The sequence below is a fragment of the Cariama cristata genome, unplaced genomic scaffold (assembly GCF_000690535.1).
Source record: "Cariama cristata isolate BGI_N322 unplaced genomic scaffold, ASM69053v1 scaffold5853, whole genome shotgun sequence".
Lineage (NCBI taxonomy): Eukaryota > Metazoa > Chordata > Aves > Cariamiformes > Cariamidae > Cariama > Cariama cristata.
The window spans coordinates 13,942-38,391 of NW_009607730.1; the positions used below are offsets into that span (position 1 = coordinate 13,942).

The 24,450-nt window shown below is 42.3% G+C and overlaps 1 protein-coding gene across 1 annotated transcript in view; it reads right to left on the reverse strand.

The window, feature by feature from the left end:
- The window catches only part of LOC104159042 (dystrobrevin alpha), a 53,580-nt gene that overhangs the window by 13,160 nt on the left and 15,970 nt on the right, over positions 1-24,450 (reverse strand). Inside the window, exons 3-5 of the mRNA XM_009696848.1 lie at positions 10,216-10,429; positions 2,819-2,904; positions 1,095-1,249 (exon numbers count right to left, since the gene is read on the reverse strand). Coding sequence (XP_009695150.1) covers positions 1,095-1,249; positions 2,819-2,904; positions 10,216-10,429 — 455 coding nt within the window. The remainder of the gene's footprint in view (positions 1-1,094; positions 1,250-2,818; positions 2,905-10,215; positions 10,430-24,450) is intronic.

Here is a 24,450-nt window from a genome sequence, read left to right on the forward strand (position 1 = left end):
ACTATCAAAAGTCACTTCACCATGTAAATTCTTCAACATAAGTGTTGTCTTAAGTCTTCCTCTGCGATCTGAGAGATGATTCAATGAATGAATTTCAAAAATGCCTTTCAGTTGACCGAAGTGCTTATTGACTAGTGAGGGAAACAAAAAATGACACTCTGTTTTGCATGAAAATGACACCATTCCCACTCCATTCAACTTATTTGTTCAACAGTATTCTGTTAGCGAATGGAAGGATAATAAGAAGGAAAACACCACTTTATTTCTAACATTTTCCGAGTTTCAGCATCTTCCCTTCCTTTATATTTATGGAATTATACAGTGTGATGTGTAGCAAGAGCCAGAGGAATTCTCTCTTTCTCCATTGGAGAAGTGGACAACTATCCCCAATTATGGGATCTTTTGAAGTGCCAGGTATTTTCTGCACCCAACATACTGTACCCAGTACACCTACAGGGTCTGGTGAGTTGTGTAAAAATCTCGTATTTTCTTCAGGATAGTCATTGCTTTCCTGATCCTATCTCACTGACATCATCTGTAAGAGACTAGGGCTTTTCTAATACCTACTGACTCCCACTTTCAATAAAGGTTTAAGGCAATTTTTTTCTCACACGTAAACTTCTCGTGTGTGTACACCATCACTTGGAAAACAGGTAGCTTGATTTTTCGATGGAAGTTGAGCTTTGTATAGAGAAATTAAAGTCTTATATATGCTTATAGCAACAACAACTAACTGGAGTGGAGGATTGCATGTCTTGGGGTATTTATATCACCTAAATATAAGTATCTAACTTAGGTGCTTAAATTAGGAAGTTAGTCTCCTCAGGCTCCCTAATTTTGGAACATCTAAGTTAAGACCCTGCTCTGATCGCTTTTTGACTAAGCCTCTCTCTCCTCCATGGTTACATGGGAACCTACAGAGAGTAGCTTCCTACTGAAGGCACCTAACCTACATGCCAGAAATTAGCAAAGTGGACCTCCCCTCCACCCAGCCGTGTGTGAATATGCACATGTACGTAAGAAAGAAAGAAAGTCTTGGCCTGCCCAGAGGGGTGATTGAGAACCTGTGTCTAGGATGCTCACTCTCCATTTACCTGTTGTGAGAAACAGGATTTTGCCGATTGCTCAGTATAACCAAATGAAGGCCCTTCGAAAACAGCTGTGGGCAGCTTGAGAACCTCCCGCAGAAACATGTCGTATCTACCATAAACCATCACTCCACTGGAGTCGGAAATCATTGAGAAAATATCTGAGGGGGGAAAAGACAAGAAAAGGACACAGCAACTTCAGTGAGAGCTACAGATTCGCTCTGAATTCAGTGTCATCTGATTTGAACCAGAAGTGCTAAACAACATGTTCCGCTTATGGAAACCTTCACTAGTACTGCATCTTCAATTACAACCCCTCTCAATGGAGAACAAAGGGAATGATTTACACATAAAAAAGTAGCTGATTTTGATATTAAAATATTCCTGCTTTTCTTCATTGTGTGTGGTCATTTTTTAAAGTGAAGTCTGATGCATGGTATGAGGCAGTAATTTAATCAGATAAGAAGGACCTAATTTGACAAGATACGTAACATCAGCTTTTTGCCCACTGCCAGCTTACCATGTCAAATCTAAATCTTCACAATGAGTTCATTAAGTCAGTTATTATTGTTTTGGACACACAAAGCATTGAAGGTCTTTTAAATGCATTGCTTTTCACTCTTCTCCATTTTTTTTTTCTTTTTCACTCATGTACATAAATATCTCTGTTTTATTATTGCAGAGATCCATGTTTCTCAGCCTTTACTTCTCCCCTTGTTTAAAATTATCCTAAGCTTAGCAGGGGATCATAGACTAAGGAACATTTATCGTTTTTCAGGCTGTCATGTCAGCTGCTTCATTTCCAGGAACCTGGAAGGGAAATTCTGACAACAGGACCTTGGGACTGCTGACCCGAAAAATCGGCATCATACTCCAGCCTTCCGCTGGATGGACCTTGCTCCTATTCTTAAAGCAGCCTAGGGAACAAAGAGTGTTCAATTTATAATGGTGTTCAATTTATAATTTATAATTTAAGTTCAGACTGTATTTGAGTTTCTATATAGAAATAATATATTAAAAAATGGCACCAAATCTGGAAGACTAAGTTAGCACTTGGGATTTCTGCTTGTCTACTCTAATCAACAACAATTTGTAAATTCAGTTTTCTTTGGCTATAGTAGAAGGCTCAGAGGAAACTGAAGGTTGACATTAATCCTTTGGTCAAAAAGTCTGGAAAACGGTGTTCTGGACCTCAGCTACAGACATCATAGCACTAAACAGAAAGTCTTTCATTGCAGCTACAGGTAAACTATGCCTTGGCTATTGGGGAACTGGCAATAAATCCTGTAAAATGAGAATCTGTTCTACCAAATAGATGGCATTAGTATGTGTGAAGAAATACGTAATGCATAAATATATTGTACTTCTAATTGTGAAATGAGCAAGGTATTATTAAAAAGAAGTCTGAAGAAATTGCTAAATGATGTTTCACAATGTTGTACACTTGAGGCACACACGTGTACTCCGAATTGAACCGTTCCGAACAAAAAAAATTCAAAAATCCACCCATCAGAACCTCAGTATATGCAATGTGGCTTCAAAAATATGAAGTCCAGTGTGAAGTTCAGCCAAACATTTAGTGAGATTTACCTGGAGATATACATAGTGTAAATCCCAGACCCAACCGTGAAACTATAACTTATCCTAATTCCCTCTTTTCCTACCTGTACTGTTATCTCTCCAAGTACAACAATGATTAACAGGTAAAAAATGTCACCCAAAAGACTTACATCTTAATTTGTCCATGATCTTTCCTCCACAAAGAGTTGCCAAGGCCATTTTGACAGCAAAAACGGAAATTTTACCATGTCCTTCCCTGTTCAAGAGTAGAAAGTAGACACATTTTATAATACGGACCTCTTTCCATGTAAAATGTATATCGACAGGAGATACTGTAATGCACACTGTATGTGGATTGCCATACAAAGAAATAAGACCTTTAAAATCAAAGTGTGTTTTGTGGGAAGACACATCAGTACATTGTTCTGTAAAGACTTCAGAACAGATTTATTGTGTATATAAAGCTCAACATTAAACTGCTTATCTCATTATACACTAAGGTGATGACTATTACTGCTATTTGTGCTACGGTAGCCCTGGAAGGCACCTATCACACTCATGGTCTCCCTATCCTAAGTGCATGGTGTATCTTCTGTCCCTAGACGATTGCAAATAACTGCAAAAATCAACACTGGGAATGAAAGTGAAAAAGCAGAAAGGGCTCAAAGGATTGCACAAGCTGCGTAGTTAATAAGTCCTGAGAATTGCCTTTTATATGATACACCTGACCGCCACGAGCCTTTAAGAAGGACTTTGCTGAAAAATGGGGAATACACCTCCATCCAGAACGAGCAAAAGGACATTTGCTGTGATATGGAGAAGAGTCTTGTCCCTGGTTTGTTCAAGTTGAGGCTATGCCTGGCTCATAATGCTATTAAACCCCAAATGCACACAGGAGTATGCTTCAGGGCAAAAGACATAATTTTTTCTGCAAATCCAGTCACTTTCAGGTAAAAATAACAGACTTCTTTTCCTTCCTGGGAAGATCAGACCATATACTGCACTCTCAGGATGCTGTGTTCACCTTTAGCACATTGCCAACTTCTCCTTCAGCTGTCTTCAAGTACGCAATGGCTTAACTTTATTGTTCCTCTTGCTATCCTCATTCTCCCTCTACCGTCATGACGGTCCCCTGCGATTACCTGCCGTTACAGAAACCTTGGTATATTCAAGCTGCATGAGTAATGCACGACTTCCCATGCTGCAAGGCACTCTCAGCTCCTAAAAGACCTATCCTCTCAGTTCAGGCGAAACTGAGTCCGGTGTTGACAGGAATGGCAGAACAAAAATGCTGTAATGTTCAGTCCCTTTCCAAAGATAAGAATGAACATGCTCTCCTAAGTTAATCTGCTTTTTAATGTTCTTTTTTTTGGCATCCAAATGGTGAAATGTGGTTTTTATTGGAATTCTCAGAGTCTCACCATAAGGCACTGAGAGTCCACAGTTGCACTGGAGCAACTTCTATCTGTCATCCAAACTCTTGAGCGTGACTTAATGGCTTCCCATATGCCTGTTTAATGACATCAGTGAGAACACGTTGCCATCGTGCTTTAAAAAAGTGACAGTCATCCAATATTTGTAAGCTTAGCAAGATGGCAGCCATGTTCCACATCAGTGTAACCCATGATTCTAAATATTAATTCTAAATATTCTTTACTCTCATTTAAAATTCTGCTTTTTGTCAGAAAATCAACTAGAGATACAGACAGAAAGAAATAAATTCACTGCTTCAGTATTTAAGAAATACATCTTTACTATGTTCTTTAATGCTGGCTTTCGTGCACATTTTCTCTTTCATTACATTATGTTCTCTTGGACTGGCTTCATAAGATTAAAATCACAGCATAGGAATTTTCAGTCTTCTGTACTTCCATCCTTCCTTGACTGGATTCTAATTTGTATAAACCAAGACCTGGCACTGCTATGTCTGAGAATTTGGTCATTTTGTATTCTTTCAGTACGTGCTACCCTTTAGACCTTTGGGAATTTTTCTGCACTGTTTTCTCATGAGGTTTCCACCTGCATTTAAACAAGTTGTTATACCTAAGAAAAATAAATGCTAAGTGGAAGCAATGGCGTTATTAAGAGGCAATGGAAAAAACAGAGGAAAAAACGAAGCCCATGTGGAAGTGCTTCAGGTTTAGATTATTTTTCCCAGTAGGTTTAGTTACATTTACTAATAGGATTATGTTCTTCAATGGCAGACACATATCAACTTGCCTTCAGCTTTCCACCCCAGAGCCATCAGCTTTTCCCACACTCAAATGGTTACAGAACAGAGGAACAGAAAAAGTAAAGATTTCATTTATCTCTTCAATCTCTCGGCTTGAGTTGATTAGTTCTGACACTGTATTTTGTATTGGTCATTTGTATTCATAAAAGCATCACTAGAGCCAGTATAAATTCAATTTGCCCTCCAAATATATATGTCGCTGTGTGTGTGGGGGCATACACACACACACACGCATATACAAATATATATGACTGATGAATGCACAGGATAATGGGCCCTAAGACTCGCCAATATCATTTGGATCCAGAAGTGCCCTAAGCTGTGCCTAAGCCACGTTTAAGCTACAGATACCCTTGACTGGCAGCTCTGGGGCCTCACAGTGTTTGCTGCGTAAAAGGGAATGCTGAAGCACTGGCTCACAGCAGCATGGAGATCTCTATTGAAGTCGGTGCTCTCTGAAAGAAGCTTTAGGCTGGCTAATGCAAAGAGAGATAAATTTTACTAGTGGAAATAGGAGAGGACAGAAAATATTATGATTTTATATAGCACCTCTCTTACAAGAGGTTACTCTTCAGATCCCTACAGAAAAGCACTAGAAGCACAAATGATGGCAAAAGCAAATCTTGAAGCTGGTGTGCACTTAGCAACAACACACGATGGAGCACTTAGGAAAGGGAATGATGGCCAGGGCTTAAGGTTATCTCCCGCTGCTTGGGGAAAAAAGGGCAAAAAATAATACACGCTTTTGGACATCAGAGCAGAGCAGAAGGTTTCCTCTTCAAATGCATGGCTGCAAAGAGAGACAGCCTCTCCCCAGAGCAAGGAAGCCCCCCAGACTGCATGATAAAATCCACAGACCATACACAGCTAAGTCCAGCTCCAGGGTCTGAATTTGCCTTTCAGGTCAGCAAGGAGAGCGGTACCAAAGGGATGACACTGACATTTGTCAGGATCTCTAGCAATGCCCATGCTGAGACAGCCATATGGTGGGGAAAGCTATAAAGAAATAACATCATCTCTTTAGAAACAGCAAATGTGTCCCATGAAATGGACATTGAGAAAATACGATTTTTCTCATTAACTAAGCATGAAGTGATGCTCCCGCAACGCTTTGAATTAACTTTTGCAAAAGTAATGAAATTTCTTTGGTTACTTGTGGGCCTCCTACTGCCCCTAATCAGGGCAGCCAATTCTGAAATGTCAGAGGCTGTAATTACAAATTCCCATTTTCACAAACAGGTTTCAGAGAGGAAATTTTATTGGAATCAAGCAAAATGCTTTCATTTAGGAGAGCAAAATGCATAATGACCAAATCTCTGAAATGCATTTTTTTGCCAATTTCCTTCATAAAAGCTATTTGGCCTGTATGGTTTTCAATGATTCGCGAAGGTGGAGAAGAGAGGGAATGAAACACTTTACAGCTCTGAATAGATGGATGAGCAAGAAGTTATACTTCCAAAACAGATACTGAACATCTTTATGCATTGAACTCAGTATGATTTGAATGTGCATTTGATTAAACAAGGGCACAAATATTTCCTCTTTTCTTCGTAGAAGTCAAGCCTCTCCAGCCAGACGGGGTCTGTTTCATAGCCCAGAGCTCCCAGCTCCATCCGTAGGACAGGTATGTCAAGGAACAGAGAAAAATCAGCTATTTTCTTGTCAGTTAAACTTTGCAGCAGGAACATAGCTGTATTGCAATACTGAGTCAGTGCTGAAGATGATCTAGCACAGAATATTTTACAGTCTGTTTAAAAAGAGTCTTTTTGGAAATGGCTCAATTGAATGAGGCTGACATTCCACCTAGCCACCTAGGCTTTGACACCAGCCTCGGATGAATTTTTCAGAGAGGTTTGAACTTGTCATCTTTTTATATAGTACTTGCATGCCAATGAAGGAAGTATGCTATTTTTTCATAAAGCCAGTTAATCACCTTAGACCTTGAAGCAAAAGCTATTGCCCAATTTTAATGTGCAGGTAAAAACATGAATCAGGCATGTTTTTGTCCAGATTTTTTAAAGTCTGACCGCCTCATTCTGCTCACTGGTTTTGCTCTGTCGGGGTCCTCTACTATATGGGGCTGACTCTCACGTACTAACGGCAAATTAATTGGAGCAGCATTTTTGTTTGTGAATTTTGATTTTGTTGACTTACAGTTTTACATGGTTGCACTTTAGTTTTGGCCTAGCATGAAGGAGTGTCACACTCAGCATCACGTGAAATCTTATACACTATAAATTTCCCCCACTTTTTCCTCCCTTCAGGGTTGCGTAGCAGTGAAATATAATTATCTATGGGCCTAATGAATCCCCAAGGCCATGAAAAAATCATAAAAAACCAGGGATGAAAGCTCAGCACAGGCAGTGGGCAAGCTGGCCCACGTATTGCACCGTGGTTCCTCTTAAGTTTTGCTAGCCTGGTTCTAGCTCCTGAGAAGACATTCGTACTGCAGGCTGAGGGAATACTCCCTGCCAGAGGGCAGAGAAACCTGCCAGGTTTTCAGCAGGCTATAAACAAAGGAAGAAGCTTCTGTTTAAAGCTGGGAGGATCTTCAGCCTGCACAGTACTCCTGGAGCAGTATATATGAACTAGAACAAAATAAATGAGACTGTGGTAGGCTTATTAGATTTTAAATCATACATTAACTTGTCCCTTGTGGTCCTTTCATATATGTTAAGTCGCAGACTCCATTTCTCTAGTCTCTTTCTTTGCATTTCTATCAGGACATGAGAAACTGCACAACCTTTTCTGGACCTGCCCACAGGACAGCAGGAGCAGCCATCGCTCCACGTAGCCACAAACACCAAAACCATCCATGATCACTTAGACCAGCTTTCTCATTTATACTGAAGAGCTATTTGATCTTGGTCTACCGTTTTGGTCTTAGAAAGCTGCTCTTAGAAAGCTGTTTTTTTAGGGTTTTGGGTTTTTTTTCCGTTGTTGTCTGCATTCATAGAATCAAACATGATCATATTAACATTCGTTAATAAACAGGAACAAAAATTCCTCAGTAGCCACTTAGAAATTTGGACACCACTTCTGCAGGCCAACTGTTACCTTAAAACACAAGGCTAAGAAATAGAGGAGTGAATCCAGATCAAAGATAACAGGGTTATTTTAGGGGTGACTGTCGTGATTTCAGTATGATTCATGCACCTACTAAAATGCCTTTTTTCATCAAAGAAGACTGCAGGTAATTTCATTTAACTGTCCAGTTCCTACAAATGAGGGGAGAGTGAGAAAGAGACTTCATCTCACCTCACAGTTCCACCCCTGTTCGCCCTACATGCAATGCATTGCTTCCCTCTGAGCATGGGACCACAAGAAAAGACCTTGCTCCTCCTTCTACCAACTTGTAGCCTTCAGCAGAGAAGGACCTTTCTGCTGCCCTGCAGCGAAGGGGAGGGAAGGGAGTAAAATGGGAAGCAGAGACATCAGCTCTGGTTAGACCCCAGAAGCTCTCACACCATCCCTGTAGCACGTAGAGCCACCTCCCTCCCTCTGTTCCCAGAAACAGGGAAATCTGGACCATCAGTGGTTGCTAAACTAACACCCGACCCAAAACTTCAATAATCTGAACCATACTAAAGGGAAGGGCACATTCTGAGAATCAGATGCTTAACGTGTATGTCTGTACCTGTGATAGGTGTCCAAACTCCCATTACAGTAAAGAGAGATCTAGTTGACATGCATCTCCAGGAAGCCTGAACTTTGATATCTCAGACTGCACCCGAACTTCATCCCAGATGTCTGTTGTAATTAAACTGGGGTCCCTATTTTAGGGACCCCAATCCCTATCTCAGACCCTAGAGCTGGAAGCCTCTTCCTGGGGGTCCTTCGGGTGCCTCTGTCCTTCTGGGAAGCGCATCCTGTGCACCCTGCTCGGAGGCAGCACGACAGACGAGGTTGCTGCTTGGTGAATGGAGTGAGGGTCACAGCCTCCCCACCTCTGGGAGGGCCTGACAGGAGCCCAGAAACAGGTCACGACCCACAGCACATGGGATGTTTTCAGGGAAACCAAACCCTTACCCCTTTTAAGTACATTCTTCATCTCCCTACAAGGGAGTAAATTTGTCTCCTCCATTTTGCCACAAGTAGCCTTGATGTCTGGCTGAGATCTCTCCCCCTTTACAGTGAGCTACAAAACAAGCACGTTATTGCAGGTCTTGCTTCCACAGTCCTGGGTCTTTCCCTGTGTTTACCAGCCAGGAAGCAGTTTGCTTGCGGCATGCAGCAATGCACACGTCTGGCCATTTTCACCATCCTTTAGTGTTCTTGTCACAGCCACAACGGTATAAATTAAAATGCCTGTTCCCTCTTTTACTGCTCTTGAAGGGAGAAAAATATTCCTGAAGGCTACGGTTTCACAACAGACTGGCTTCTTTTTCTTCCCCTTGGAGAGGCCAGAGGGGAGGCTGGGCGCAGCCTTGGCAAGTGGAACATCTACTTTTTCTTCCCGTTGCCATGGTGACCGAGCCCCTGGCTCCCAAAGGTGCTCAGTGACACCCAGCACTGAGGCCCTCAAGCAAAAGAAAGAGGGAGGGGGAGATGGGCATCATCCTTATTTTAATGTGCCATGGCCAATGTTTTCAGCTGGTGAATTTTCAAAATATAAGCCCTAAAGAGGCAATAAGTCATCTGCATCTGTCAGACTTAACCACTGTTCTCCAATAACTCAGTTTTGAGGATTGCAAATATTGCAGTACAGGTTGATGACTATATATACAGAAACTGTAATATGCATACATAGTATGCTCGTTAAGGTAAGTGGTTTGCTCTATCTCAAACTTGTCCTTTTTGTAATACGGGTCCCATGCAGTAACAAACAACATGAATTTCATCACCTCCAGGTCTTTATTCTATTTCTGTCATGGTCTCAAAATCATGCTGCACTGGCATGAGCCAGAAAAAAAAATAGCTTACAGCTGCAAGAACTTGCAGGAAAATGAGCTCTTTCAAAATAATGAGCTATTAACCCATGGCACTGCTGCAGAGGCATTGCAGTGGTGTCAGCCACTGATGTGTCAATAAATAACAAGGCAAATTAGAAGTGGATGTAAATTTGTTTCTGTAGATAATTCTTCTTTGATATAAACTGGAACAAGTTTGAGTAACTGGATGAAAACACAGTTCTGCTGAATTTGGCTCGACAGAAAGGAAAGCAGAGGTCCTTAATTTAGGTTCTCTCCCTAGTTAGCACTATTCACATGCTCATTATTTGGGTCACAATTTAGCTTGTTCAATTGTTTTCCAAAGATATTTCCAGAGCAAGTAAAACCCTTTCACCAGTCGGGAGAGGAGGGAAGCACACGTGGCTGAGAAAGGCAGACTTACAGATCAAAGGCTGCTAGCAAGAAGTTGAGCAGCAAGCTGATGGATTGCTCCACGTTGATCTGGTGGGTTGTTGGCATCCGTTTGTTGAGCTGGTAGAAGATAGTTGAAATCACAGCTTCCAGGCGAGCCACATTCAGTTCGATGGTGGGATCCAGGTTGTTCAGTGCATTTTCCCGCAAGGCTTCTATCACGTTCCAGATGTCCACCAGGTGCACTAGGGGACAGGACAGAAAGAGTCAGCGAGGACAGGCGCTCCTGAAAGCAACTGAGAAAAAAAGTCACCTCATCCCACAGCAGGGGGAATAACACGATCACACAGGACATGCTTCATGAATTAAACCAATGAATGTATTTTCCGTTACTGAGAATTGAATTTGGTGGAGGAACAAGCAAATAAAATTCAAATCCATCAATAAGCAAACAACATATTGATATTATTAGTTGTGACGCGAACAACTTCAGCTGGGGAAATCACTCCTCATTGTATAAAGTATTCATGTAAAAACATGTATTTTTCAGAAATCACTGGAAGGTAAACATATGCTAATTGTTTTTCTGAACCATGCTTCTATGAATACCCATTCAGAAATTACTCTTAGATATTAATTTGCATAGCAGATGGGCTTTTCAGAAGATCCCACGAATATTAAGTGCTTAACACATACTGACATTTTGAAAATTCTTTTCAGCAATCTGTATGGAAAGCAAAATATTTTACAGAAACAGAATTGTAATTGAGTCAGGATAGACAAGCTGCATTTAAACAAAGAACATGTAATGAAGTGATCCCAAAGTCACATTTTGTGTCTTCTAAACATATTTGCCAAATGATGTGTTAAATCTCCCTCTTTGATAAAGTCCCAGTCTAAGCTGTTTTCATGGGGACTGTTTTTACCTAGAAGGACAGCTTAAAGGACAATCTCTGCTCACCCTTCGTATTGTACCCAAACAGAAATCTTGTTTGCATAGCACTGTTATTGTGGTAGTATGATTGGCTTGCTGCAGACTGGTATTTCCAGAAGCAGTGGACCATGCTAAAAATAAAAAAACCCTGCACTCATTCAAAATTTGGATTTAGTTCATATCATAGAATCATAGAACCATAGTACGGTTTGGTTGGAAGGGACCTTAAAGCCCATCCAGTTCCAACCCCCCTGCCATGGGCAGGGACACCTTCCACCAGACCAGGTTGCTCAAAGCCCCATCCAATCTGGCCTTGAACACTTCCAGGGATGGGGCATCCACGGCTTCTCTGGGCAACCTCTTCCAGTGCCTCACCACCCTCACAGTGAAGAATTTCGTCCTGATATTTTCCTAATGTCTTCCTGATATCTAATCCAAATCTTCCCTCTTCCAGTTTAAAGCCGTTACCCCTTGTCCTTTCACTCCGTGCCCTTGTACAAAGTCCCTTCCCGCCTTTCTTGTCGGCCCCTTTAGGTACTGGAAGGCTGCTCTAAGGTCTCCCCAGAGCCTTCTCTTCTCCAGGCTGAACAACCCCAACTCTCTCAGCCTGTCCTCACAGCAGAGGTGCTCCAGCCCTCGGATCATCTCTGTGGCCTCCTCTGGACTTGCTCCAAGAGGTCCACGTCCTTGTGCTGAGGACCCCAGAGCTGAAGGCAGTACTGCAGGGGGGTCTCACCAGAGCAGAGTAGAGAGGGAGAATCCTCCTGCTGGTCGTGCTGCCTGGGATGCAGCCAAGGACACGGTTGGCTTGCTGGGTTGCGAACATGCATTGTTGGGTCATGTCGAGCTTCTCATCAACCAGCACCCTCAAATCCTTCTCCTCAGGGCTGCTCTCGATCTGTTTTCCACCCAGCCTGTATCTGTGCTTGGGATTGCCCCGACCCATGTGCAGGACCTTGCACTTGGCCTTGCTGAAATTCATGAGGTTCAAACCTGAACTCAAAGAATTATTCCTTTTTTTGTCTTAAGTATTACCTACTATCCTACTAAACTGTCAATAAGAAACAAATCATGAAGTTCAGGGTACAAACTCTCTTTTTCTTACCAGAGAAACTACTGTATAGTTCTTATTACTCAGCATGGTGACATGTCTTACGACATATCAAGAGCCATCTGTATGTGGCAGGAGATGTATCTTTTTGTGGGTTGAGAAATTTAATTCTAATCCTCATAATTACATTTTTACTTGCTTGGTTTGCAGGTGCTGTCTCAGACTGCAATGTGACATGATGGTCTGATGGCAGGGAAATGTAAGATGATACTCGATAGATAAATGAAACCAGATATACTGTCATCTTACTTAGTCTAGAATTTTTCCCTATGATTGAGTTTCTTTTTATCTACCTCAGGAAAAAAATTATCTCTAACACCCCGCGACTGCATGTGTAAGCCCCAGGAGGATGATACACCATACAGGTGAGCAGCAAGAGCAGCAGCAACTATTTCAGATGCTAGTCAAGGCGCTTTTCCACTACTTCTTGCTGTTTCCTAGCAAATAATTGGGAAAAACTGAAAGATGCAGTTCCGTCATGACACCTAAATATTTATTTGGCCTTTGTATTAAAAGGAAACTTCTATACGTGACCTTGTATGCTGGCAGGTTGTCTTCAGAGTGCCGCTCTGAATTAAGCCAGGTGAGTGGAGCATACAACCTCTCTGAACTTTTCCTTTTTGTCTTCTAGCTGAGGGAAGCTTCCCCATAAAAAATCTGGCACAGGTCTCAGATCCTTTTAATGCAGCCATTCCCATTCCAGTCAACCAGTGTTCACTGTCCGGTTGCTACAGTGGTAATCTGGGTAAATGGGAGATGAAGGATCTCCAGGAATATGGCCTGCCCATAGTAACTGACCTTTTCTGGGCAGCTTCTCCAGAGGGCTCAGAGGCCAGACTAGGCAGAGAACAGAAGTCACCAGCAAGCAGGCCATCGCCTGGCCCAGGACAGAAGGGTTAATGAGCATTTCCCACTCCGGGTCACCACTGTAAGGTAGCCAAGGAAGCAATACAGACCAATATGCCAGGAGATGTAGCAATAGGCTGGACCACGTGCAAGTGTTTTGTGGCCTTATTAAGCGTGGAAGGGCAGTCAGAAAGCAGAAGGTTAAGCGTGATGTTTCCCTCAAGGTCTAGGTGTTGCTGGCCATGAGGGCAGTCTCTGGTAGTTCAGACGAAGTAGATGAAGGAGAAGGTGTTTCCACCAGCAGTTGCACCAGGCTGGCTTCTGGGTGCGAGGGCATGAGTTAAAACTGTCGAACCTGAGCTGTGGCTACACCAACAAAATTACAACGTGAGAAATTACCAAGCATAACAAATAGCAAAAAGGGAGTAACACGTATGTGGATAGCTAACCCTGACTTGCGACTACACTAACAAGACAGCAACCCCAGAAACAGCACAAACAGGGGTACGAGCGTGACAGCACTGCTGACCGAGGCACAAATTACCAGGGCAATCCTACCATAAATATTGAATAAGGATGTAAAACCAGCAACATTGGAGCTAGAGGGTAAGGAATAAACAGGGACAGCCTGTTTATCTGGGAGGGCATGAACATGGCAGAGGAAAAAGCACAGGGGTGGAAAAGGGGGATATAAAGGGTGATAAATCCTGTCATCAGAGCTGCTTGGCGGTACCCCTCGAGCAGCCCTGCACCTGATCAGAGCGGAGGAACGAACACAGCAATGTGACCATGTGTGTATCTCGTTTACGTCTGCAGCCGTGGGGAACTGCAGTGGTTCCCCCAGCACTGATAAAAGGACATCCTGGGAGTATGAACCAGACGTCCAGACTCGCTAACAGTGAGAACGGAATTTCACGCAGCAATTTAACTTTAGTTGCTATAGCCTAGTAGTGGAAAACTCTTGAGTAAGAGAGCATGGAGGAAAACAGCTGGCACAATGAATGAGGATGAAATGGGGGCTGGTGTCCTTATTCTTCACATGATCCAGTACTGATACTATACGGCTGTCAGATTTTTCATGTTTTTTTTTTTCTTTTCCCACTGATATTGTATTTTTCATAACATAGTCATATTCAGAGTTAGTTTTGATGATGGTCCTGGGAAGGGAAATACCCAGAGGCTAGCAGACATGGGACTAATAATATCAGTACACTAACACATCTGAGAGAAAAATACTGGGTTTAGTGTTAACTCTAACCTGAAAGCCTTATAAGCTATCCTGATATTCATTGGTATGCCAGAAAGGTAGGGCACAAGACTAAGAAAATGACCTTATTGGAAATGACACAGCAGTAACAGTCCCTCACCCACCATAAATATTAGTCTCAAGGAACTGCTGTGCATTTGTACTATAAATAATTTTACTTGGGCTTTTTTTTTTTTTTTGGAAACACTTAGGTTCCACTTGAAGTTGAATAAACAACAATCCTACTGCACTATTTCATTTTGCATTTTATTCATGAATTTAAAAACTCTCTACAGAGGCTGGGAAGTAATACTTCCTGGAGGAGGAAATGGAAGATGGACAAGAGCCAGACATTTAACAAGATCTACTAATTTTGAAAATATCTGCTGAAATGTCTAGCTCAACATCACAAGGAGAGTTTGTTAGATTGCTGTACAGAGGACTGAAGTCTCTGTCCTTTACTCAAGTCAGTTGTTATGGACAAGAATTCACCCACCTAAATTTAAATGTCAAAAATTAGGTGTCTACTGTCAGCTGGTGATCAAGGCTCTCTCTAATGTCGGTGAAAGAAAAAGGTCCCCTAAAGCAGCTGTTTGGAGCTGGGTGGGATTAACGGTGCTTTGAAGGTGCCCATATTTCCTCAGTGACTACAGACAAAGCCTAAAGTGACAAGTTTACATGAGACATGTAACCTCAGAGCTGGTAAAATTAACTGAGATGAATCCCACACCTTGCTCTTTAAACATTAAGAAAAGATGTCTTTTCTGTTCCGACTGCTACATGGCCTAGAATAATTCAGTTTTTATATAAAATATGAATAATAAATACTTTAATCTGTATGAACAGCTATCAGATCCTGTCACAGTCACAGCCTCTTACACTGCATCGCTTGACCTAGCGCAGATTACATCTGGGTGTAGTGCCCTACTGATCAGTTCGAATCCTTTTCTCTTAAGTTTACCCACAGAGTAAGCAGACTCTTACATATTAAATTATACTGCCAAGTCAACTTATCAACATTGGGAAAAGGCAGAGTAAAACAAAGGCCTCTGCAAGCTCCACTCTATTAATTTATACGATTAGAAATTTATGCCTACAGCTATAGCTGTAGTCTTTTCAATGTAATAACAGAATGTTACCCTTGCAAACTTCGTGTAAGCTTACAATCCCCTCATTTTAATTTTCATCCTCTCTGCTACCCCTTTCCTATAATACCTGCTATGCCCATTTATTTATCTATCCATCCCCGAGATTGTTTTAATCTCACTGAAGAAGGCATATTTCCTTACTTTGTTTGCACAACATGTAGTGCAATAAAACCTGAATCTGACTTCTACATACTACTATGATGCTAATAAGAAGAGTCTGCAGTGTAACAAACTAGCTTACAGATGCAGGAGAGCTTTCTCTCTCCTAAAATCTGCCTTAAACTCCCTCCACAAAGTAAACTCCACAAGTTTGTTTTTAACTTCTCATTGCTGTTTCTGCTTTTGTTGCCTTACCCACGTTTCCCTCTGAAAAGGCAACTATCCCCCAGCACGAGAAAGATGCCTTTTCTGACATGGATCTGTAAAATCATAGAAATCTGTCAGTTGTTTCTTCCGTGTCAGCAGATGATCACTAGGCAGTAGGAGTAAAAGCTGCTTGTTTCTAGCACCTATCCGGTATCAGGCAATCCAGAATGATGCAGCCCAGCCAATCTTCAGAAAGGCCTTGCACTCTGTAACCAGCACAGCTATCCAGGTGTAGAAGATCTCCCTCATTTCCCTGATGTCTGAAAAAAATGTAGATGATTTCCACAAGCAATTGCTAAACTATACGCTTCCCTTTAGATTTTCTGTTAAGTGATTTCTAATGTCACAGCTAAGCTAAACATCTGCATCATTAGATCTTCTACGGCAAATAGTCTACTAATTTAACTTTTATGAGAGAAAGCAATATTTAAACGCTGTCATTGAGGGTTTAATATTTGAGCACGTTCCATAACAGATAGTGATTAGTGAATGTAAACACAGTTCAGTATCCGGACAGAAGCAGGGCGACGCAGATGAGCAGCATTACAGGTGGCTGCCATTCACTCCACAGCAATCATTACCAACAAACGCATGCTTTGAGGAGACCCTGGCTGAACTGCAGCGAATTAAGATTAATGCATGAAAATATATTCCAAATAACAAATGTTATTTCCTTCAGTGGACTCCTTCACCTGTTAAAACAACCTTCGGAGAGTGCCTGTTGCCGGGGTGTTGTAACTGAATTGATCAGTCTCTCTCTGCAGGGTGTGAGGGCGAAGGAAAGGTGGCTGGCTCAGTTTGAAAGGAGTTTTGTACTTCTTTCAAACTAAAAAGTTTTCAGACACCCTTGAAGTTTTACATCCTGCCCTTCTGCTTTTATCTGTGTTCAGAACATCTTCTCCTATTGCCTTTTACTACTCTGATGATGAAAAAGAGTAATTAGTAGTTACAGTGCAGAATTCCATCACCCACAACTCTGCTAACAGGTTAATTTGTGGAAGAGGCGCACTCTGGATACCTTGGGAGAAAGCAGAATTTAGGACAAAATTATGTTGCTTACACATATGTCAATTTTATTGATCTTGATCATCCTTCTTTTCTTCAAGTGTTTTTTAGTCTCTTCATTAGCAGGAAATCAACATATTTTTAATTTATTGTAACCAGTAACTTTAATTTACTTCCAATTAGTAATTTTCTGTTTGGCAGATAACAGTATCTTAATAGCCAAAATGCGAGAGAAGAGATGGACTACGCCCATCTTTTTTCAACTCAAAGCAAAGAAATTAAAATTTATTCATGCAGTGAAAAATGAAGCCTTCTTGCCATCATGCAGTTTATTTAGAATTATGGAAGGCTGTGAGATATAGATAATCTTGGATATATCACTAATCTCAAAGGAGGCAGATTACTTCAAACATCAGCTGTCAAGAAATGATGTTGCCCTAAGCAAGCATAAAAAAGAAAACTGTAGTGGAATCTTATCTTCTAAGTAGTAAAAAAAAAAATAAAATTAAAAACAGTGTGTGTGCTTAAGCCTTCTTACCATTAAATGGATCTATTTATGCAAAAATCCTCATCTGTTCTACTGCATATCTGGTATTTCACCTGAACCATGAACCCTACAATGTTATCTTTCCATTTATTACTAAATGAACATGGAAGAGGAGATTACACTTAATCAAACAAGGGAAGTGACTAAATTAGGGCTTTAATAATCAATTCAAATTTACTTAACATGCAGTAGGTCTAACTAAATCTAGGTTAAATATGCCCAATCGATAGTTAGGACAGAATTCCTCCTTGATAGACCTTCCTTTGCTGGTGAATACAGGAAAAACTTTCAAAGAAGTATTAATTTCAATAATTTCCAAAATTTTAGTATACATTTCATGAAGATTTTAGTGCAGCAAAGCTCTTACAGACATGCTTGAGTTTAAACATACCAGCATTGTCATTTGAAATCAATGGCACTTGAATGTATGTCAGGTACTTCGGGTGCGTTTCACTAAAAGAGAAAGATTTACGCTTCCTTGTCTAACAATCCCCAAAATATTACAAAGTATGTTAGATGATTCTTCTCTTTTTGATTAGAATCTATGAACCCATCACAAACCAGGGTATTGGAGCCATTTGTCATCATCACTGCAATGAAGCCCTGGGAAGTTACTCACACTTTCTGTCTGATTTTCTCTCTCCTGTGCCAGGTGGGTAAGGGCAGACTGAGCGAGATGTGTTTTCCCTCTAAACTATACCTGATTGTGGCCAAGCTGCCCCTCAAATCAGTCAGCTGTAGCGTGATCACCAGAAGCTTTATCTGTACGTCCCACCACTACGCAGAGCGATGTGCCAGCTATCATGGCTTGCCATCGTTTATGCTCTCTGGGTGCCAAGTTACACAAAAAAGAAAAGGTACGAGGGTGTTGCTTCTGCTCAGGGCTATACTGAGGTACCCAACTCTTGGCTGGGTATGTCTTGTGACAGCCATCACCCTACACGGCCTGGCACACCCAGGCTACTCATTGCCCAAATACCTCAACCTGTGCTCAGTCTGTACCTGGAAATGTCCGGTACGTTCCTATTCCCACTCCCATGTCTCTCAGGCTCCTTGTCTACCTCCCCTGCCGATTTCTGCTGCCAGAGACGGTTCGTACAGCCCAGTGATTTCTAGCATAGCCCCAGTGATTTCCAGCATAGCTGGACACCAGCTGGGCAGTCGATCCAACGAGCTTCCGAACGCTCTGCACATCATCAACACCTCTTGGGTTGGTACCCACTGTTTACCAAAAGCAAGACCGCTGGACTTCTAGCTTGTCAGCACATATTTGAATGTGTTAATGTCAAAATGTATTTCATTGCATCTTCTTGCTATTTCACTTGATTTCTAGGTTTTGTAGACGCAGCGATTGGTGAGTAAATACGGCAATCTTAAAGAAGAAATTAACAAAATATTTAGAATATTTACTGCCGCCTTACTCTGAACCCAAAATGCTTAAATTTTTAGAGATGTGTGTATTAGATCCATACAATAGCATGAAAAGTTGTAAGAGGATGATATATTGTCAACCAAGAACAATCACAAACAACATTTACTTCTTCGCAAAAATCAAAGCCTTGTCAAAGACTGCTCACATGGAACTGAATTTGGCAAGGCTTACTGGTAAGCTTCGTCTTCAGGATGAAGGCCTCTGCAACAAGTGGAACAGTCTGGAGCAAGGAAGACAGCCTCAGTGAAGGAGGACCCAGTCAGGGGGTGTTTAAACAGACTGGTGTGATCAAGTCCATAGGATCTACTGGGGAGTGCACCCACAAGTGCTGAGGGAGCTGGCTGATGTCAATGAGAGGTCACTCGATTGTGTTTGAAAGGTTGTGGCAATGGGAGGAGGTTCCTGAGGGCTGTGAGAAAACCAGTGTCGCTCCTATTCCCAAGAAGAGCAAGAAGGATCCAGTGAAATAAAACATCACCTCAGTCCCTGGCAAGGGGTTGGAGCAAACCCTCCTGGAAGCCATTTCCAAGCATGTTAAGGACAAGAAGGTGATCGGAAGCAGTCAGCAAGGATGTATGACAGAAAAATCATGCTTGAACAACCGCTTTGCCTTCCACAATGAAACGATTAGCTCATGGGACAAGGGAGACGAGTTGATGTTCTTTATTCTGACTTTAGCAAGGCTTTCAACACTGTCCCATAACATCCTCACTGGCAAACTAGTAAGTGTGAGCTGCAGAAGAGGACACTGAGGTGGACTGAAAACTGGCTGAACTGAACAGATTAGCTGAAAATCTTGTGATCAGTGGCACCAAATCCAGTTGGAGGCCAGTCACGACTGGTATACCCCCAGGTTTGAAACTGGGGCCAAAACTGTGTAACACCTTCATTAATGACCTGGATGATGGGACAGAGTGCACCCTCAGCAAGTTTGCAGCTGACACAAAACTGGGAAGAATGACTGATAGACCAGAGGACTGGGCTGCCGTCCAGAGGGACCTCAACAGGCTGGAGAAATACGCAAACAAGAACTTCATGAAGTGCAACAAATGGAAATATAAAGTCCTGAACATGGAAAGGAATAACCCCACGTACCAGTACAGGTTGGGTGCCGACCGGCCATACACCTTTTCAGCCAACGTCCTCCTGGGCTGCACTGGGCAATGCATTGGGAGGTGGAGGTGGTGGAGGGAGGTGATCCTTCCCCTCTGCTCTGCGCTGCTGACACGTCTGGAGTGCTGGGTCCAAAGTCCAGCAAAAGGCCACCAAGATGGTGAAGGTACTGGAGCAACTGTCATACGGGGAGAGGCTGAGAGAGCTGGGACTGGTCAGCCTACAGAAGGGAAGGCTCAGGGGCACTTTATAAGTGTGTATAAACATCTGATGCAAAGGAGTAAAGAAGATGGAACCAGACTCTTCTCAGGGAAAGGATAGTGAGAGGACAGAAGGAAACGGCCACAAATTAAAATACAGGAAACCATTTAAACATAAGAAACCAATTTTCCCTGTGAGGTTTGTCAAACACTGTAACAGCTGCCCAGGGAGACTGTGGAGTCTCCATCCTTGAAGATACTCAAACCCAAATTGGACACAGCCCTGAGCAATCTGCTCTAGCTGACCCTGCTCTCTCCAGAGGTCCCTGCCAACCTCAGCAATTCTGTGATGTCCTTGTCTTATCATGAACTTACACTGCAAAAACATATAATAACTCTTATTGGAGAGGAATCAGTGTTACCCCATGGACTTTTCTCCAAAGCCATTGCTCAAGTAAGCTGTGCTTCAAGTCACTTTTCTGACACACACAAGAAACAAAAAACCACAGAGTCTGCCCTGAGGCCCCCTGAATGCTTAGGAAAAAGTCCTCCACATCCTCCAGAGGTTGTGTGTGAGGTCTACAGAGGGCCTTCATGGCACCCTGTGTACTCAGATATTCCCTCAAGCTTTCCCTTGAAAGCCAAGGGATCTCAGAGGGAGGTCATGGTTTCATTTAGTCCCCTGTCAGCTGCATGCATTCCTCCTCCTCCTCCTCACCTCTCTGCCCGCGCTGTGAGAGTGCGCAGGTGTCCGGTATGCACCGGCTCAGCAGCAGGCTGGAGTAAGGCTATCCATTTCTACCGGCCCACCCCAATAGCGGACACCCAGAGTGAGGAGGGGTGCCTGGATAAGGAATTAAACATTCAGCCCAGCCCACGGAGACATCTGTCTTCCGAACTACTGTGCACGTGGAGTAACATCTGCGTCTGGACTCACCGAATTCATGTAGATCACCTGTCCATGTGATAGCACGTGGGACAAGCGATGTCCCAGCCATCAGGAGCTGGGCTCTCTGTGCACGTCCCAGTCAGCTGCACACTGCGGGCACAGGAGACACATCCGAGGGGCTGCCATACCTGGCTGCTGGGGGTCTGCAAACCTCCAGGACGTGATGTGTACAGCTGAGGCATTGGAAATTTTGGGGAAAAGTTTTAAAAGCTCTCCTGTCCGCATACCTGGGCTTGCATCCTTCTATCCTCACCCACTGTTCTGCCCAGGAGGAAAAGTGAATTATTCTAAAACCTTCCGACATTCTGATCACTACAGCACTTTAAACAAACGTGGCTTGTTGGAAGTGTCTGTCAACTTGGCCAAGCACTGCTAATGAGAAATAACCATTAGGCTAACGATACACTGAAATGTGGTCTTTTTACTTTTTATACAGTACCTGACAAATCCACTAAGGTGTAAGAGTATGTAAAGATCTCCAGTAAAATGCTTCTCTTTTTCAGTAATTTAATTTACAATAAAAGTTTCTTCTCCCTCTGCTGTCAATTCCTGCCTATTTGGTCTCACCTCTATTTAACGGACACCTGAAGGGCTCTCTGCGGGTGGCAGAAGAGGCCACCAGTCTCCCCAGGGAGCAGCAGTAATGACAGTCGATTCTGCAAAAGGGAACCGTGGGCGAAGCACCGTGAGCGCTGGGCTGGGAAACCGTTGTCATCTACTTGTCACCCAGATGCTGGGAAAGTGTTTCCTTTTTCTAAACACGCTTTGAAATCATGTATTTGAAATGCTGAATGAAGTTTGACATATATAAAATAAAATAATAAAAAAAATCTAACCCTAAGCTTCTTAATATTTTGATGACAACCAGGAAAGTCACTCAATTAAAACTCTGCACTCTTGCTAATAAGTCACATAACTTAAATCCATTGATTATACATAATTTTCTTGTTTTAAGACTTAAACATATTTATGAATTAAAGACCAAGGTGTAAATAGCAGACCTGTTGATGTGTATGCCATAGCCAGAAACTTTATAAATTCCACCCCCCTGCAAAAGACAACGATATTCCTAGATCATGCATCTCTATTGTTCTTGCTATCCCACCATAGTACCATTTTAATGAGAAAGGCTTTATTTGAGGCACTGTGTGATCAGGTCTCAGTGTGACTCAATAGTTCCTTCAAATGGGTTTTGCAATTGTCAGCTTTAAATTAGCCAAAGAATTCATGGGGACATGAAGTAAAAAAACTTGGTCAGTAAATATGTATGATGCACAACAGCTTTCTCATTTCTCTTAACACAAAGTCAATTTGCCTTACATCCGAGTTCATATTTTAACTAGTAAAATTACAGCATTTCAAATTTTTTTAATGAAATATAACTCTTCTGTACTATATTACAGCAAATCATTTATTAGCAAAAAGCTTCTCCACTCCCCAAAGGTGGCAAAAAGCATCTTCAAGACATGGTGATGCTGTATCTGGAGTTGATTTTCAAAGTTTTCTCTGTTACAGATCCGGTGACAATAACTGAATTACGGAGACTTTCAAAACACGTTTCCAGAGAAAAGAAAAAACTATGTCCCGGCCCTCCTATTTAGGAGATTAAACTACAAGTCCAGAAATGAGTGAGCATATGAGAAGCAAACCCTAATTTTAGAGAGAAGGCAGTGTTTAGGGGAGAGGCGGGACAGGGTGCCCCAGGCGTGCTGCAGGCGCGCTGCTGACCACAGGGCGGCAGCACTGGGCACCGCTCGGCGCACACCGCCCCCCTCCCCTCCCATCGCCCCCCCGCTGGCACGCTGCCAAGGGGGCTCTCCCACACCGGAGCCCCCGCATCCAGACAACGGCCCCGTCCCCGGTTTTGGTTGAACCCAGGCTGTGTGCCTGGCGATCTGGCCGTGTGGATGTCCGTCCTATAGAGGCGATCCCATGGGATTGATAGGCAAAGGATGCCAACCCCGTGAGGTGGAAAGGGCAGAATGTCTTCACGTTTAATGCCCTTGTTTGACAACATCTCCCCCAAAAGTATGTTTCTGCAAACGTCACGTCTGACTAACACCGCATCTTTCTCTCCTAAGTAACTTCAGTTTTTCTCCTTTGATACAACTGCTGCCAGCTCCCTCCATCCCCCCTAAAAACCTCCCCGTGCCACAAGAGGACCACAGCTTGCCTTGGCACTGCTACCAGCAAAAAGCAAGTGTACAGTGAATGTAAATGGTAACAAATTGGGTTATTTAAATTTTTCATTAATTTTGAAGCTGTATATGTTACTAGCTTTAAGGATACACGGTACTATCCCCAATCTCATAGTAACTGCTGTTTTCTTTTAAAAACAGCTTGTGACGACAAGCGAACACACAATTTAACAGTTCGTTATAACAATTTCTTCCCTCGTGGCTGTAGAAAACAAGTTGAGACTACACTGTCAACCTTTATGGTTCAGACATATCACAAAAGTCAATGAAAAAGAATCATAGAATCACAGAATCATAGAATCGTTATGGTTGGAAGAGACCTCAAAGATCATCAAGTCCAACCGTACACCTGATGCCACCCTGTCCACTAAACCATGTCTTGAAGTGCCACATCTTGAATGAGCACCTATTATACATTTAGAACTGCTCGAAGACAAAAACAGTCCTTGGCCCATCTCTCGTTTTTCAGAGTTTGATCTGTGGTTATTTTGTCTTCTGTCATTTTTTTTACAAATCACTTAGGGTTGGCAAGACTGTAAATAGCAACACAAGGTACGGAACACTAACAAAACATGCATTGTGTATTGCCTTGAATATAAAAGATGTAAAATTTTACACATATGCATATCCTTAAGCTCATCATTACGCTATTAATCTAAATAATTTCTTATGTGATGTGGACTGAATTTGGCCCATAACATTTTCATCTATTAAAAATAATTAGAAAAAGACTTAAGCTGAACTTAATGCTTGGGTAAACTGCCTGATACCAGAACTGCATTTTTTACTCCCAGAACATCTGAGACATACTAAAGAGTCATGGCATATGCTTCCCTCTTCTGAAGAGTTTGGGTCAACCTAGGGTGTTTCTGGGACAAAATCCCAGGACCAACCTCAGCTGTTCAGAGTGAGAGCACTGCTATGAAGTAGGACATTCATGCAACACACAGGACTTTGGTGAAAAAGCATCTTATGCCTGAAGTCATAAGGACAGTTCAGACTCTAATCTTATTTAACCTTTTGCTGAGATTGGTAACGGAGGCGCTAATTACCGCCATAGGTTCAAGCTTTCATAGGTATTTAAGCACCTGTTACGTTTGAAAACAACAGGATTTATCTGCCCCAAAATCTTTTGGGATCTGAGCTACAATCAGCTTTGAGATAGGGAAAG